The 18,342-nt window shown below is 43.4% G+C and overlaps 1 protein-coding gene across 5 annotated transcripts in view; it reads right to left on the bottom strand.

Annotated features, from left to right (window-relative positions):
* Positions 1 to 18,342, bottom strand: part of LOC140470562 (Fc receptor-like protein 2) — a 35,475-nt gene that overhangs the window by 9,829 nt on the left and 7,304 nt on the right. For 3 of the 5 annotated variants that reach the window (XR_011956521.1, XR_011956522.1, XM_072566639.1), the window contains exons 3-9: positions 15,766 to 15,883; positions 14,143 to 14,172; positions 10,339 to 10,584; positions 8,577 to 8,834; positions 4,714 to 4,995; positions 3,693 to 3,965; positions 844 to 1,128 (exon numbers count right to left, since the gene is read on the bottom strand). Coding sequence is in view for 1 of the 5 variants with exons in the window: in XM_072566639.1 (XP_072422740.1) it covers positions 844 to 1,128; positions 3,693 to 3,965; positions 4,714 to 4,995; positions 8,577 to 8,834; positions 10,339 to 10,584; positions 14,143 to 14,172; positions 15,766 to 15,796 (1,405 nt within the window). In the remaining 4 variants the exon portion in view is untranslated. Of the gene's footprint in view, positions 1 to 843; positions 1,129 to 3,692; positions 3,966 to 4,713; positions 4,996 to 8,576; positions 8,835 to 10,338; positions 10,585 to 14,142; positions 14,173 to 15,765; positions 15,884 to 17,274; positions 17,665 to 18,342 lie in introns of those variants that run through there. The other 2 variants (XR_011956523.1, XR_011956524.1) reach the window with 2 other exon arrangements.

The following is an 18,342-nucleotide window of genomic DNA, read 5'->3' as shown; positions in this document are numbered from 1 at the left end:
CAGTTTGACACAATGATTTTAAAAGAGAGTTAGGGGATTAGTTATTTTCAAAAACTAATGTAATGGATGGATATTATTAAATTGGAGTGAATATCGAAGAAATTTACAAGGATGTTGCAAGGATTCAACACTCTGAGTTTTAGGGAGAGGCTGGATAAGCTAAGACCTTTTCCTTTCAAGTGTAGGAGACTGAGGGGAGATCTCAAAAAAGTGTATAAAATTATGAGAGGCATAATTGGGGTGAATGCACTCAGTCTGTTTCCCAGCGCTTTGGAGTCAAGGAATGAGGGCATCAGTTTAAGGTTCGATGGGAAAGAATACAAGGGAAACCTGAAGGACAACTCTTTTATACGCGGGGTGGTACGCATATGGAATGAGCTGCCAGTGCAAGTCGCTGAAGAGGGGACATCAACAACATTTAAAAGTCACTTGGACAAGTGGGATAGATACTGGAACAAGGAGAAGGATATTGGACCACGTGCAGGAACTTTGGGTTGCACTGCTTTTGTTTCCAAAACTGTGCTGCTGGAAAAGCATAGTTGATGTTTCGAACATAAGGTCTTAAAAACATTCCTGATGAAGAACTTATGCCAGAAACGTCGACTTCCCTCCTGCACTAATGCTGCATAACCAGCTGTGCTTTACCTGCACCATCGTTTGACTCTGATCTCCAGCATCTGCAGCTCTCTCTCTCTCTCTCTCTCTCACTTTCTCTCTCTCTGTTGCTTTAGTCTCAGGTGCGGTGTTCAAGGAGGAAGCACCAGCTTTGAGTAGGTCTCAGCAACATTATTCCCTGAGCTGATGGTTCTGTTACTCTTTGGGAGAGATTCCTTGTTAACTCACCTATCACTGTGATCTCTATGTCTTCACTGTGCTGTGGGCCGGTCACCTCATTTCTCACTGAGCAATGGTAAAACCCTTCATCTCTTCTGCTGATAGGCCCAATGTTGTAAACAAGTTCAGTGCTGTTGGAAAGCTCCCAGTACAGTTCCACACTTGAGCTGTTGTAGAATTGGTAATAAATCGGCAGAGAACCTTTGGAGACTGAACAGATTAAGGATCCTGTGTCTCCTTTGATTAGATCCTTTCTGGGTTGAATTGTCAGTTCTGGTTTTGACACTGGAATTCCTGTAATCGTAGACAAATGGTAGATCATTGTATTTGGCGGAGTTACTTGCAAAATCAGTTATGAACATCATCACAGTCACACAAAAACGCATATCCTTTTGTTTTTGTTAATTGGTTGGATGTGGGTGTCACTGGGTAGTCCAGTATTTCTTCTTCATGCCTAATGACACAGAGGGCAGTTGACAGTTGTCCGGCTGCAATCAACCTTTGGAATTGAATTCAGATTCTCCCATCTGTTAAGGTGGGTTTTGAGCCCAGAATATGAGTCGATTCTCTGAATTCTTAGGATATAGAACAGTACACATAGGGACTAGTCCTTCAGCCCACCGTGTCTGCGCATGACTGTGATGTCATTCTATATGAATTCCAACTGAATAAATGTGGTCTGTATCCCTCTACTCCTTAAATAATCAAGTGTCTGTCTCTGTGCCTAGTAAACATTGATTCGTATTTATTTCTACCAACTGCTCTGGCAGTGTGTGCCAGGCACCTCCAACTCTCTGTTTGGAATCATAGAGTCATAGAGATGTAGCGCAGCTTCAGTCCAACTCGTACGTGCCGACCAGGTACCCTAAATTAATCTCGTCCCATTTGCCAGCACTTGACCCTTATGTCTCTAAACCCTTCCAATTCATACACCTTTTAAATGTTGTAATCTTACCAGCTTCCACCACTTCCTCTGGCAGCTCATTCCATAGAAGCACCATCCTTTGTTTGAAACAGTTATTCCTTAGGTCCCTTTTAAATTATCCCCCTCTTACTCTCAACGTATGCCCTCTAGTTTTGGACGCCCCCCCCCCCCCCCCCCCCCCGCCCGCAGAATAAGACTTTGCCTATTTTCCCGAGCCATGCCCCCCGTGATTTTATAAACCACAATAAGGTCACCTCGCAGCCTCCAGTGCTCCAGAGAAATCAAACCCAGATTATTCAGCCTTTCCAGACAGTTCAAATCCTCCAACCCTGGCAACATTCTTGTACTTTTTTTTCCTAAACCTTTTCAAATTTCACAATATCCTTCCTTTCGGAGGGAAACCAGATTTACACACATTATTCCAGAAGTGGTCTTACCTTTGTTCTGTACAGCCGCCACATGACCTCCCAACTCCTGTACAAAATGCTCCAACCAATAAAGGAAAGCATACTAATCACCTTCTTCACTATCTTATCTATGTTCAAATCCACTTTAAGGGAACTGTAAATCTGCACTCCAAGGTCACTTTGTTCAGCAACAGTCCCCAGGACCTTACAATTAAGTGCATAAGTTCTGCCTTGTATTGCCTTTCTAAAATGCAGCACCTCGTTTTTATCTAAATTACACTCCAGCAGCCATCCTCCGCCCATTGCCCCATCTAATCAAGATCCTGTTGTACTCCTAGATAATGTTTACCAGCATATCCCCTTCAAACGGTCCTCCTCTCACACTAAAGCTGTGCGCCCCATCCTAATATTTGACTTTTCCAACCTGGGAGAGAGACAATCTGTCCACAACTCTCATAATTTTGTGTACGTTAGTCAGGTCCCCCTACAACCTCCAGCACCTTCGTGAAAACAATCCAAGTTTGTCCAACCTCTCCTCATAGCTCACATACTCCAATCCAGGCAATATCCAGATAAACCTGCTTTGCACAGGTTTATAGTGTGGGCAACAGATCTACATATATCCTCCAAACATGGTAGAACTAAAATCTTATACAGCTACAATATGACTTGCCAACTTATATACTCATTGCCCTGACTGATGATAGCAAGCATGCCATATGACTTCTTTACCACCTTATCCACTTGTGTTGTCACTTTCAGTGAACTATGGACTTGCACCCCAAGATCCCTCTGTATATCAATGCTCCAAAGGTTCCTGCCATTTACTGCATATTTTCCTCTTGCATTTTACCTCCCAAAAATGCATCATCTCACATTAGTCTGGATTAAAATCCATCTATGATTTCTGTGACTAATTTTCAGGCTGATCTAAATTATTTGACAACCTTTCTCACTGTCCACAGCAACATCAAATTTCATGTCATCTGCAAACCTATTAATTAGACATGGTAAGTGTAGGAAACATGTTATTCATAACCGAGAGACATCCAGGGATCACAGTCTAAAGGAGATGGAGCAGGACTGAGATGGGGATGAATGCCTTCACCAAGAGTGTGGGGAAACTGTGAAATTCTCTGCCACAGAATATGGTTGGAGCCAGAACATTGAATGTGATTCAAGCAGGAGGTGGATAGAATGCTTAGGGTCTGAAGGAAGAGAACAAGAGGACAGGGGCCTGAGATGGAAGATCAGCCACAATCCTAGTGAATGGGCACATCAAACAGGAAGGCCCGAATGGCCTGTTGCAATTTACATGTTTCCATGATTTTCTGGGTAGTGAATCCCACAGGCTCTTCACTCTGTGTGAAGACATTTCTCCCCATTTCAGTCCTAAATGCCAATACCGTGTGCTGTTTGCCTCTAGCTCTGTAATATACGCCTGTGAGATGTGGGGAGTGATGACAAATTGTCTCTATTCTGAACCTTTAACAGTTAAGAAACGGACGATAATAAATGATACTTACGCCTGATGGACAAATGGATCTGGTTACTGCATTTCCACACCTTCCCGTCTGTGACTTCACAATGATAAATACCCGAGTCTGTCGGATGAGCTGACTCAGATATGTAATCACTGTGGTGAGATGGAGACTGGAGAACAACTCCATTTCTGTAAAAACTGTACTGTAAGGAAGCTTGGGAGGGATTCGCTTCAACCCAGCACATCAGTTTGACCCGTTGGCCATCAAAAAGCTGTTCCTCAGGACGCACGGTCAACACAGGGACGGTGTAGACCTCTGGAAAGCAGAAGGACATGTTTCTGTTTCAGCCTGTAGAGTGTCTGGCCTTAGGTACCCTCAGCGATCAGAACGAGAGCAAGAAAATCCAGAGACGGTGTTAGTGCAGGACATTCCTAACAATCCTTCAAGGCCTATCATGGCTGTTAACATCGTGTCAGCTCGAGGTCAGATTTGGTGACGATCGTGATTGCATTTGGAATGAATAAATACAGCCGCAGCAAGAGGCATTGTACCCGATTCTGGAATCCACATTCTAGGAGGGACAGGATGGCGCTGGGAGATGGTGCAGAGGGAGATTTATGATGATATTGCCTTGGAGCTGCAGAGCTTCAGTAATGAAGAGAGATTGGATAGAATGGGATTGTTCTCCTTCGAGCAGAGGAAATTGAGACAAGGGTGAAGGTGATGATGGAGATGTATAAAATGATGAGGGGTGTAGATAGGAGGAAACCTTAACCATTTAGTGCAGGGAGGGGGACATCGATTGAAGGTCATGAGCAGAAGGTTTAGAAGGGATGAGAGGAAACACATTTTCACTCAGATTATCTGGAACTCACTGCCTGTTAGGGTAGGAGAGGTAGAAACCCCCATTGCATTGAAGAGTGTTTCGAAGTGCACTCGTGAGGCCAAGGCTATGGTGCCACATGTTCGGAAAATAGTGATTATAGAATAGCGAGGTGGCTGTTTCTGACTCTATGGGTCGAAGGACCTTTCATTTGAGCTGGGAATAATGACAGATAGTTACGTTTAATGGAAATATGAATGCTGCTGCTCCTCTTCCTCAGATTGTAAACTGTGTTGACCGCTTCACAGGTGTAATTCCCAGAAATGTTGACAGCCGCTGCGTTGATGGTGTACACGCTGCCATGACCAGGCACGGCCTCCAGGGCGGCGCTGTCTCTGTAAAATGAGTAGTGAAGCAGGTCGAAGGGCTGTGCCACCGGGACAGTGCACGTCAGCGTGACCGGGAGGCCCTCGAAGACTTCAGGCGCCGGTTCCACACTCAGCACCGGCTTGGCGAAGCGTTCTGGAATGTAACACACAATTGGGACTCATTAACCTACTGTTATTATCACAGAGCGAAAGGCACAATGGCGATACGGGATGAAGGGTGTGAGCATTCACTGACAAAGGACAGGGGAGAGGGAGAAATTTTATCTTTCTCTTGCTTTCAAAATTCAAAATTCTTTTTTTGTTGGCACTACAGTCAGAGAATCATACAGGACAGAAACAGAGATTTTGGCCTTTCTCGTCCATGCTAACCAGGTTTGCCAAACTGATTTAATCCTATTTGTCTGTATTTGGCCTATGTCCCTCTAAAGCTTTGCTATTCACAAATTTATCCAAACGCCTTTTAAATGCTGTCATTGTATCTGACTCCCCCAGTACTTCCTCTGGCGGCTCAGTCCACACATGCACCACCCTCATGGCCCTCAGGTCCTTTTCAATTTTTTCCCTTCATCTTAAAGTTATGCCTTCTTCTTTTGGACTCCCCTACTCCTTGCTTTAATCACCTTTTCTCTGCCCTGATGACTTTATTGACCTCATTGAGGTTACCGCTCAGTCTCCAATAACCCAGCCTATTCTGCCTCTCCCCATAACTCACAACCCTTTCACTTTCGATTATCCTGGGATGGGTACAACGCAAATACCAACTGTCTGTCCTCTTCGTGTCTCTGTGTGAGCCCGCAATCTCATTCTCTCTCTGTGTGAGCCCGCAATCATCTCATAGAATGTGCCAGTCCAAGAAGTGATGTTGTCAAATGTGATCAATCACTGCCAGGATTATCAAAAGGATGGGGACGGTATGGTTTACACTTCAATTGCACATGGCATATTGGGTCAGCATTGGATGTACTGTGCATTGTATTGGTGTCCTTACTTAAGGAATGATATAAGTTCATCACGAGACGTTCAAGTGGTTTGTAATAGACTGTAAGACTACAAGATATAGGAATAAAAGAAGATCGTTGGCTCATTGAGACTGCTCCAACATTCAATGAATTCATGTCTGATGCGATCATTCTCCAATCCCCTTTCCTGCTTTTTATTCCACATAATCTCTCTTCTTAAAAATCTTCTTTCTCTCTCTCCGCCTTGAATGCATTCTACACCCCAGCCAGATCAGGCCTCTGCGGCAAAGAATTTCACAGATTCACTCCCTTCAGAGAGAAGTTCCACCTCATCTCTATCTTCAATGGGCGATCACCAACCCTGCCCCCTAATATTCTGAGAGTTCCCAGACTCTCCCAAACAAGAGGAAAACATCTCTCTCTGCATTTCCCCTGTGAACTTCCTCGAAGAACCTTCAACAAATCGCTCATTCTTCTAGACTCCACTGAGGACAGGCCCAACCCACTCCACCTTTCCACCATCAAACAGTACCTCCAGAAGAACAGCCTCCAATGCCCAATCTGCAGTCTCCCTGATACGGCGCCCCAAAATATTCACACTATTCCCCTGTAGTCTTTCTAGTGTGTTGTAGAATATGAGCAAACGTCCCCCTCCTCACCCCACCCCGGGTTCATGTTCCATGAGCTCCTCTGTTCTTCCTGCCAAATCGCAAAATCGAACATTTCCCCACATTTTCTTGTATTGGCCAGGTTTGTGCCCATTTCCTTACAATCAATCTGTATCCCATTGCAGACCCTCTGTGTCATACTCGTCACTTGCCTTGTGAACTATTTCTATATCTTCCACAAACTTGGTGCAAGTCCAATCCATTGACCGGCTCAGACCCGGGGGGGGGGGGGGGGGGGTTGGGTGGGGGTGGGGGTGGGGAGAGTGGTTGGATTGCCATTTGAAAAAAAAAGATGGAAAGGCTGTAGACCGTGAAGAACGTAACCTTAGAGAATAAAGTAATCTTCATTAATTGGGCAAACAGTCACATGGAGTGTAATGTGGTTAAGTGACAGGTTAACATGTCTTTTTAATGGAACAATCGAGAGCAGGACTAATAGAGTGAATGGTAGGACCCTGGGTATTCTTGTTGAACAGACAGACTGAGTGTTGGCGGTGCATAGTTCCTTGAAGCTTCTGTTGCAAATAGACAGTGGGAAAGAAGGTTTTTGGCAAGCTTGCCTGCATTCTTCAGGCCATTGAGTACATGATTTGGAACATCATTTTCCGAATGTACGGAGTGTGTTTGACGTCAACTCTGGAGGGCCGCGTGCAATTCTGGTCACCTTATTACTAGGAAGATGTTCCTAAACTGGAAGGTTGACAGAAACAAAATGTGCAACAATGTTACTGAGACCCAAAAGTGAGGCTGGGACTGCTTTCGCTGGAGTGTTGGCGATTCAAAGTTTATAAAATCATGTAATGCTGATGAATAGCCGTGGTCTTTTCCACAGTATCGGTGAGTCTGAAACTTGGAGGGGTTAGGGTTTGATATGCGAGGGGAATGATTTAAAAGGGGTATAAAGAGCAACGTTTTCACACACACGGTGCAGTGTGGATGGAAAGAGCTGCCAGAGAAACAGGTAGGGATAGATATAGCTACAATATTTTTAAAAATGGACAGGTATATAACTGAAAAAGCTTTCGAGGGATTTGCACCCAATGCAATTGGGACTCATTCAGCTTAGGAAAGCTGGTTGGCATGGACAAATTGGGCGGAAAGGCCTGTTTCCATGTTGCATGATTCCATGACTCTATTTAGCAATGATATACTAAGACCATAGACATGAGTCATATTAAAACTTCCCCCAGATTTCACCAGAGACACAGGGTTGTCTTCTGAGGAGAGATTGAGCAGGTCATAACTTAGAGTATGAGATGTTGTTTGGTGTCAAGCTCAGTCGGCTGGATGGCTGGTCTGAGTTGCAGATGGAGTCTATGGTGTGGGTTCAATTCCAACACCAGCTGAGGTGACCACGAAAGATTCTACATCTCCACCTCTCCCCTCTACTGAGGCGTGGTACTCCTCAGATTCGTCCACCACCCAGTTCCCTCTCTCACTGATTAAAGAGTCGGACCATGGTGACTTTACTCATCCGATGTTAAAGGGACGATTAACAAAGGCGATGGGGACAAAATGTTCCCTCATATGGGACAATCTGGTACGAGACGTCATTGCCTCAGTAGAAGATCTGGGGACAGATTCCAAACAGAGATAAGGACGAATGGCTTCTCTCAAAGACTGGTGAGCAGGGTGGAAGGTAATGAGTGTAGAGCGAATGAGCTCGAATTATTTTCTCTGGAACAGACAAAGTTGAAGGGGGTACCTGACAGAGTTGTGTAGGATTATGGACAGGATGAATTGGAAACAGCTTTTCCCCTCAGCTGAAGGGTCAGTAACAAGGAACACATCAGTTCCATGTGAAAGGCAGGAAGTTGAAAGGGGGATTGAGGATTGATTCACCTCCAGGATGGTGGGGGTCTGGAGTGCACCGCCTGGAAAGTTAGTTGAGGCAGGAAAACACAAGCTTTAAAAGGTAAATGGGTGAGCAATTCAAGGGACATAATGTACAAGACAATGCGGAAAAGTGGGTTTGAACAAAGGCCCACCTTTATTATGGATAATTCCGAATGTTTCCTGGTGTTTAAAGTAACAACTGAGACTGGTATGCACATTGTCTATCACAGATTGCAAAATCAAGTACGTACCTATTACCTGAACTTTAACATTTCGTGATTCAGACCAATCAATTTTACAACTGTACCATCCACTGTCATCGGTGCTGTTTACTTTAATGCTATAAGATGATTCACGTCCAGGAAGCCACATGGAATGGATCTTCTTGCCATTTCTATAAAAGTCAAATTCCTTGCTCCACCAATGATCGTATTTGTACCGACAATTCAGTTTTAGTGTTTCTCCTTCCAAAGGTGAAACTGGGACAACATGGAAAGCCACATTTCTATCTAAATCAAAGGTAAAGTTGCATCATTACAGCTCACCATAGGCATTTGTTACATTGGAAACTGCTAACAAAAAAACCGTGATCACTGATAATTTATTGCCCAAGCACATTTTCAAGTATCGGCCAGCCAATCCCCAATATTAAATACAATCCAGTCCAGAGAACTACTATCAGTTTGTTTTCAACTTCCCTGGAGTGTTAAATACAGTCTTGGACCCCTAACCTGAGGAGAGGTCATAAGACCATGATAAACAGAAGCAGGAGTATGCAATTTGGCTATCAAGTCCCCTCCAGTTAAAGCGATCAGGCCATAAGAATATGAACAGAATTAGCTCGCTCATCCTATCGAATCTGCTCCACTATTCATGCGATCATGGTTGATCTGATCTCCACTTTCCTGCCTTTTTGTTCCGTAAACCTCGATTCCCCTCCCAGCTTTAAAATCTGTCTATTTTACCCTCAAATATATTAAATGAACCAGCCTTGACAGCCCTCCGGAATAAAGAACGCCAAAGACTCACTCCCCTCGTAGAGAAGAAATTCCTCTTCATCTCCGTCTTTAATGGGCAATTCCAAACGCCCCCGCCCACCACCACGCCCCGCCCCTGCCGAGCCCCTATTCTAAGATGATGGCCCTCTGATCGATGCCTCACCCACACAAGAGTAAACAACCTCTCTCCAAATATACCCTGTCATGTACCTCTAACAATCTTCAAAGAGGCAGCTTCTGATTCGACTAAACTTCAGTGAGTGCAGGCCCAACCTAGTCAAACGCTCCTCGTGAGAAATTACTAACTCCTATGTGAGGTACCAAACTTAACATCAGTAACTGACTGAGCAAAATTAAAGTTTCAGCATTAAATCATGTTGAAACATTTGCATTAGGTTGAAAATTGGTTTGGAGGTCAAGGAAATGGTACAGTTTTGGTCGCCACACTATCAGAAGGATGTGGAGGCTTTGGAGAGGCAATTGAACTTGTTTATCAAGGTAGTGCCTGGTTCGGAGGGTATTAGCTAAGAGGAGATATTGCACAAATTCAGTTTGTTATTGCTTGAATGTCAGAAGGAAAAGGATGACCTGATTGAAGTTTATAAAATTATGAGCTGTATGGATTGAAATGAATGCCAGAGCCTTTTTCCCAGGGTAGGAACGTCAATTACTCAGAGACATAGGTTAAAGAAAAAAAAAGATGATTCTAAGAAGATGTAAGGAGTACCTTCTTTTCCAAAGAGGGTGGTAAATACCTGAAATTTACTGCCAGAGGATGTGGTGGAAGCAGATACAATAGCAATATTTAAGGGGCGTTTGGCAGATAAATGACCAGGTAGAAAATAGAGGGACATGGACAGCCGAGAGGGAAAGGGTTTCAGTTTAGATAGGCATCATGTTGCATCACAGTCTTGTTAGGCTGAAAGGACTGTCCTGTTCTGTATATTCTTTGAAAACTGTGCAGTCCATTTCCATGCAATCTTTAAAATGCAAATGAAAGTCAAATTTCACTTACCCGTGACGACAACTTCAACAGTTTCACTCTTTTTCCATGAGTTGGATATCGCACAGTGATAAGACCCACCAGTTTCATTGTTCGCGACTGTTTCAAAAATATTACCCCATCGAGAAGTGAAAGACCGTCCGTTTTTGGACCAAATAACAGCCCGTTCTCTTTCTGTCCCACATTGAAATTTTAAAGTCTCTCCTTCTTTTACAAATCCATTTGTGGGATATACATTAAGCACGGGCCTTCTGAAAGCTGAAGAGAGAGAGAGAGAGAAGCAGAAAGGTTCAGGATCAAATCATTGCATCATGTTGACCTCTCACTACTATAAACACAGTGTGCAGTTCAGCCTCAGTTTCCCAGGATAGAGAGTTCAAGTTGAAGTTGTCTATTGACCAAAGGGTAAAGTCCAGACAAAAAATTCTGAACTCGATGAATTTTGTTGGCACCTAACCATTGATTGCTTGACGCATCATCTCTGCAGCGCCAACCATTTAGTCAACATCTTTATTTTTCAAAGGGCCAATTGTTGACAGGCAATAGTTGATTTACTGTTCGGAAGAGTTAACTGCACAGATTATGTTTAGCTTTATTAGAACCAGTTGATTACAATGTAAAAACATTTTTGCAATGCTCAATGCTTCGATCAAATCTCAACTCAACCTGTGCAGCGCAAATGAGAAAGTTCACTATATTATCTTCCTGAATTTTCCAGAAAAGAAAACCCTATCCGCTGCAAAGCTTTACTTAATTAACAAGGCAATGGTTATCTTCAATAAGAGATACTGTTTTCCCCTTGATAGTTAATGGTGCTACCCTCACTGAATAATCATCACAATAAATATCCTGCAAGTTACCATTGAGAGAAATCTAACAATCGTGCTTTGTTTTTCAACTGTGTTACTATCCCTGAACTGCCTCACGATCAACATGCTGGGGGTTACTCTTTTTAAAATTCATTTTCTTTTAATTCATTCACTAGATTAGGGAGTCGCCGGCTAGGCCTGCATTTATTACCAACTCCGAATTGCCCATAGGGCAGTTAAGAGTCAACCATATTGCTGTGGGTCTGCAGTGACATATAGACTAGACCAGGCAATGATGGCAGTTTCCTTCCCTTAAGGACATTAGTGAGTCAAATGGGTTTTTCCAAGATTTGGAGATGCCAATGTTGGACTGGGGCGTACAAAGTTAAAAATCACACAATACCAGGTTATAGTCCGACAGGTTTCATTGGAAGCATACTAGCTTTCAGATTGTCACCTGATGAAGGAGCATCGCTCAGAAAGCTAGAGTGCTTCCAATTAAACCTGTTGGACTATAACCTGGTGCTGTGGGGTTTTTCCAACAAATGATAGACATTTATTGAATTCAAATTCCACCACCTGCTGTGGGGGATTTGAACCCGGGTCCCCAGTACATTGTCTGACGCTTTGATTTAAGAGTCCGGTGATAACGACTCTGGGTCATTGCCACCCCTTCTGAGAGAAAGCAATGTCCTCTACAGAGAGGCAATTTAACTATCGCCTCTTCATATTCAGTGACACCACCACTGAATCTCCTCACTATCAACACCTTGGGGGTTACTATTAACAAGAAACTCAGCTGGACTCACCATGCCAATATCATAGTGACAAGAGAAGGTAAGCGGCTGGGAATACTGCAGCAACTAACTTACCTCCTGACTTTGCCAAGGCCTGTCCACTATCGACAAGGCACAAGTCAGGAGTGTTATGGAATGCTCCCCACTTGGTTGAATGAGTGCAGCTCCAAAAAACAGCACAACACCATCCAGCTACATTGCAGCCCCCACTTAATTGGTACCACATCCTCAAACATTCACTTCCTCAAATATCAATGCTCAGTACCAGCAGTGTGTACCTTCTACAAGTAGCACAACAGAAATTCACTAGAGATGCTCAGACAACACCTCCAAAACTCAGTAGCACCTCTCTCAGAAGGATAAGAGCAGTCAATCATTAGGAACACGGCCACCTTCACGTTACCCTCAAAGGCGCTCAGCATCCCAACTTGGAAATGTAACGGCCATTCTTCAGTGTCACTGGTTCAGAATCCTGGAATTCCCTCCCCAAGGGTATTGTGGGTGTTTCTACAGCACTTGACGAAATGGCTCAAGAAGACAGCTCAAGCCCCACATTCTCAAAGAGAGCAACTGGGAATTTTGTCAACAAATACTGGGTTCCGTCAGTGATGCCCATATCCCACCAGTGAATTAAATTTCACGTTCCATGTGCCTGCCCATTTCGCCTGCCCGTATCCTTCTGTTTTCCTCCCTCACTTTCCTCCTTGTTTTGTTACCTTTCCACACGTCCGACCACCTATTATGGAACTGAGGAGCAGAACTGAAGTTAATGTCCATTTATATTTATCATAACAGTTATCACAGCTAGTTCTGATCTGTACGAGGCACCATTTAATGCTGATTCCTGTCAAAAAGAGACAGAATTGTACATTTGGCATATTGTTGTTTACAAATATATTGTGTCGATGCTTACTGCCATTAACTGCCAGTGTCATTATCTTGAATTTTGCTGGCGAATTTGTAATGTGCCTTTAATCTTTAGCTTCCCAAACTTTTTTAAAAGGAAACTAATGCATCAATTTAATTAAAACATTCACTTTACTCTCTCGCTTATCTTACCCATCAGTTTGTCCATCATTGAAACTGCCTTCCTAGTCGTATTTAAGACCTGAAGAGCATAAGAATAGGATTAGGCCATTCAGACCCTTGATACTGCTCTGAAATCCAATTGGATCGTGGCTGATCTGACCTCCCTCACATACAGTTTCTTGCCTGAACCCTATAATCGTTGATTCCCTTCCCCTCCCTCCACCCCACCCCACCAACTAATCAAGAATCTATGTCAGCCTTAAATATACACAAGGACTGTACAACTCAAAGCAGTTGCCTGTGGCAAGAATTTCCAAAGACTTCCACACCTGTGAGAGAAGATATTCCTCCTGATCTCAGTCTTCAATTGTTGCCCCTTTACTGCGAGACTGTGTTCTCTTTTACTTGACAGTCCCATGAGGGGGGAACATCCTCTCAGCATTGACCCTGCCAAGCTCTATAGGTTTCAATGAGATCACCTCATTCTTTAAACGTCAGTGAGTAGAGCCCTAACCTGTTTAGACATTGCTCAAAAAGACAATCTCTCCTTCCCAGAGATCATCCGAGTGAACCTTCTCTCGATTGCCTCCAATGAAAATGGTGCACTTCCTTAAACGAGGCAGTAAAAGTTCTCAGTGCTCAAGGTGTGGTCTCCCCAGCAACATGTACGTTTGCAGAAAGACTTCCCTACTCTTTAGTAATAATAGCCAAATTTCCCTCCCCACTGTGTGCTAGTTTTCTGTGTTTCATACAGAGCTTACCCACCCCCAAGTCCCTTTATGCTGCAGCTTTGTGCATTTTTTCTCCATTTAAGTAGTACTCTGTTCTGTTCTCCCTTCTAAATTGAATGGAAACTTATGTTTCCCAAACAACCTGTTCCAAATCTCATGCTCATTTGAAGAGTTGTGGTGGAGTTAAACTTTGATGCAGATTTACTGAATATACTCTGTCCAATGTGACTAAGTCATTGGCCCTCTATTTAACTATTGGTACATTCACGCGGGATAAGAGTTGAACATGATTCCAGTGTCTGGCCGTACAGAGGATATCCCTAACTCTGGACAGAAAAACAGGGATTAAATCACAATTGGTTCATATTTAAAAGGTCACTGAAAAGATGTGCACAGCACGACTTCAGATTTCCAAATGATTATCCAAAAAAAACCTTGCAGTTCCCTTACCTTGGGTGATCCGACAGAGAGCAAGATTCACTGGAAAACATAAGGGAATTGAAATGCAAATGTAATTATTTCTGTAAGTGTCCTGGAAACGACAAAGCATAGACAATGTCAAAGCAATTGAAGTGGAGAAGCAGCAGAGAAACAACACCAGTCCTGTCTGTAACTCAATAGTAACTGTTAAATGTTCACTCCCATTGAAGTGGACACAGAAATATGAATTTATATCAACTGTATGAGCACCCATTGGTTTCTTCATCCTTGTTGCATTCGAATTGCAAATTTTGATTTGTATCTTTCTGTCTTTTATTTATACCCTCGTTTTCTCTTCCTGCTTTCTCTCTGCTTAGCTTCCCACTTCATTTGCAATTGTTTTACACAAGTAAGAGTCTCTGGAAATTTAAATTTCTTGTAAAATAAAGTACGTTTGGGAAAATGATTACAAAAGGAATAAAGTCATATGATTGCGCGTTTCTTGCCTCTGTGTGATTCTTAGAAACCCCGAAAGTCAGCCAAGTCTCACCAATGATCACACTGAGACTGCTAGCTCAGCGACGAAAGGCTACTGTTACAATGAAGCATCTCTGCATCTAAAATTACTTCACAAGAGAGCAAGAATCATCTCCAATCTAAATTCAGAGCCAGAGAGGTCTACAGTACAGAAAAAGGCTTATCAGCTCATCGAATCTGTGCCAGTCTAAAACAAATACCTCGCTATTCTCGAATTCCATTTAAACACCACTTGGCCCCTAGCCTTGGTATCCCAAATTGACATCTAAATGCTTCGGCAATGTAAAGAGAGTTTCTGCCTCTCCACCCTTTACAGACAAGGACTTCCAGATTCCCCACCACACTCTGGGTGAAAATGTTTACCCTCACATCCCCTTCTAAACCTCCAGGCATTTGTTTCCATCTGTCCCATCCATGTCATTAATCCCTCCATCAAGGGGGAAATTTACCTCATGTCTATTCTCTCTAGGCAACTTCATCATTTTATACATCTCAATCATGTCCTACCCCATCCCCTCTCTCAAACTCCTCGGCTCTAAGGAAAACAACCACAGTCTCTTGAAGTTCCCTACATCTTTGAAATTCTCCAGTCCCCAAAGCAACATCCTCGTTCATCTCCTAATTTGGATGAAAGGTTTTGACATACCCATTCACTGCTCAGTGATATATCTCACCTCTATATTGTTGCTGATTGCCCTTCCCTTTGCTGGATTCTGAAATTCTACTGATCCGCCCATGACTTAACATTTTTAGGTCGATTGCACGTGTGGCGTGGACAATTTGGACCGAAGGGTCTCTTTCTGTGCTGTACATCTCTACGACTCTATGCGTGTAACTTGTATCCTTTCCGAGAAGATCAAATAATATTGTCCGAAGCGGGAACAAAGGATACGATGAAACGATTTTTCTTCTCTCTCTTTCCCAAAATGTTATCGTTCATGTTGCCAACTTGTTTCATTCCAGAATTTAGCCAAGTTTGATTTTTTTTTCATGTTGGCCACAGTTATTAGATCTGAGAAGGAAGTTTAGGGTTATCTACTGTAGAATTCAATCTCACGTGACCGGGGCACCGCGCAGGTTTGTCATGGTTAAGGTCCATTAGTAACACACACTTACAGAGGATCAGAAGCACGGAGGTCAGCGTCATTTTCAACGCGGTTTTCTAGCACAGCAGTTTCCAACTCAGTGTGACCTGATGCTCGCTACATCTATGCATTCTCTCTCTCACATTTACCTGTAACAGAAGACGATGCGTTTAGAAACAGCAAAAGTGGCTGCTCTCTCCATACGCTGCTCGCACATGATTAGTTCTACGCACAGTGGGACAAAGCTGCTCCTTCAGCAAGGTTATGCTGTGAATTCCAAGAGGCATGGCACTCCATCACTAAACACATCGACTTAGATCCCATCGACCTTTCCTTGAAAAAAAAAGAACTGGAAATGACATCAATACCTTAAGAAAGCAAAACCTATCAAGAGAGATGCGGGACATGCCACCAGCTCTTTACCAGGGACTCACACTGAGGATGTTACCTCGTCATGGTGACAAAACTATTGAAAACAAACCTTCCAGCTCCGCGAGCTAACGTACATACTTAAAGTTATGCTGTCCTTAGTTGGTTTTTATATCCGAGGGGTTATAAAAAACACAGGTTTCGAAAAGTCTGTGTTTTGAAGGGTTTTAGGACCAATTTGATAATAGCTAACAGATACTGTCTCAGGCAGAGGATTTTCAAACTTAAAACATACTTGTACAGTCAAAGGTGAGTGTCCGGATCTCCCAGTTCATCTCTCCTCTGGTTTGGTTTGGGTTTTAGCAGAAATGTAGAAAAAAAGATGCTGGTCCCAAAGAAGCAGGTCAGGACTGCGACTCTCTCTCTATGACTTCTCTCCTGTAAGGCCCTGTGTTTGTTTTTAACTTTTGTGCCAAGGGGTGTTCGTGGGGACAGTATCATTAAGTTGCGATAATCAGTTGGGTTTTCGGGTGGGTTAGGTTATTCTGTATTCTGTTCTGTTTTGCTTGTGTTTCATTCAGTAATCTTGTCATTTGTTTTAAACAAAGTGGGTTTGTTTAAAATAAACAATACTGCTGGAAATTCCACGTGACACCTGCTTAAAACAGCTAGCAACGTTCGGGTCTTGGCTACACTCTTGAAATGTTTTGAGGGGTCTGGCCTGGTTCATAATAACAGGAACAGCAGTAGGCCATTTAGCCCATCGAGCCTATTCCACCAGTCAATAGTTGATCTGCAACCTAACTCCAAATACCTGACTTTGGCCACTATCTTCTTCATAACGTTGCTGAACAAACATTGATCCAACTCGGATTGAAAACTACCAACTGATTCAGCATCCACTGCAGTTTGTGGAAGAGAGTTCCATACCTCTCCCACGCTTTGTGGATGGATGTTCTTCCGAACATCTCTCTTTAACAGTCCGGTCCTAATCCTCAGACAATGCCCTCACCCTTTCTGGAATCCCCAACCAGTGGAAATAGCTTCTCTCCTTCCACCCTGTTTTTTCCTGTCAATATCTTCGATCAGATCACCCCTTAATCGTCTAAATTCTGGGGAAAACAGGCACAATTTAACCCCTAAAGTCCAGGTTCCACTCTTGCTAACCCACGTTGTACTCCCTCCGAGGCCAATCTGTCCTTCCTAGCACGGGGTTCGGGAGAGTACTGTTCACGTTAGAAAAGAAGAACAAAAATCGCTGGGGAAACACAGCAGATCTGACAGCATCTATTGGGAGGGAGACAAAGAGACAGAGTTAATATTCCACTTTATAAACACGGGGAGTATTGTAGAAACTCAACAGGTCTGGCAGCATCTGTGTAGAGAGACAGAGAAACCGCTATGGGCCAAATGGGTTCAGTTTGGGAAATTTAGTTGGGATGGACGAGTTGGGACGAGTCCGCTCTGGAGGACTCTAAAAGTCAAGTCTATAAGTAACTGTTCAGGATCAGACTCTGATGTGATCACTGGGAATTTTGAAGCAGATTGAGGCACAATGTTAAGGTGTCCTGAACCCGTTCTTTTGCCAAGAGTCTTTGCTGCTTACAGAACCAGAGAGAAACTGCAGCCTAGTTCGGTCTGACCACCGTCTCCGAGATAGAGAGAGAAAGAGAGAGAGAAGGGTGGGAGGGGGGGTTGGGAAGAGAGATACAGGAGACTTCCCCGATTCATGCTGATCATATGCACCCCCATCCTAACCCAATCCCTCCATGAACAGGGAACACCACAACAACCACATCAGTCTTTGGAATGAGCTTTATCAGAGTTGAACAGCCAGCACAGAGGCTGAATACACTCTGCAGCTGTCATGACGACGACGATGCATTGTCAGACCACCTTCTACCGTTAAACCAGCAACAGCTATGACTAAAATAGAAATCACTGGAGAAAGTGCAAGCAAAAACGTCGTGCAGCCTACTAAGACTGAGTGACTCTCTATTCCCTCATCGTAATATCCACCATTTTATATCTCTATTTCGCTTTCACCACAATTAACAGTCCCTTTATCCTTTGCAGCAGCAGTGATCTTTTCCATTCACCCCTCCCTTTCAAGTTGTGAAGAAGGGTCACTGGATTCGAAATGTTAACTCTGTTTCGCTCTGAGTTTCTCCAGCACTTTCTATATTTATAACGAGTGACATAGAACATATAACAGTACAGCACAGGAAAAGGCCCTATT

Source organism: Chiloscyllium punctatum, chromosome 52 (genome assembly GCF_047496795.1).
Source record: "Chiloscyllium punctatum isolate Juve2018m chromosome 52, sChiPun1.3, whole genome shotgun sequence".
Lineage (NCBI taxonomy): Eukaryota > Metazoa > Chordata > Chondrichthyes > Orectolobiformes > Hemiscylliidae > Chiloscyllium > Chiloscyllium punctatum.
The sequence above is the reverse complement of the archived record's forward strand: the minus strand, read 5'-3'. Positions and strand labels throughout refer to the sequence as shown.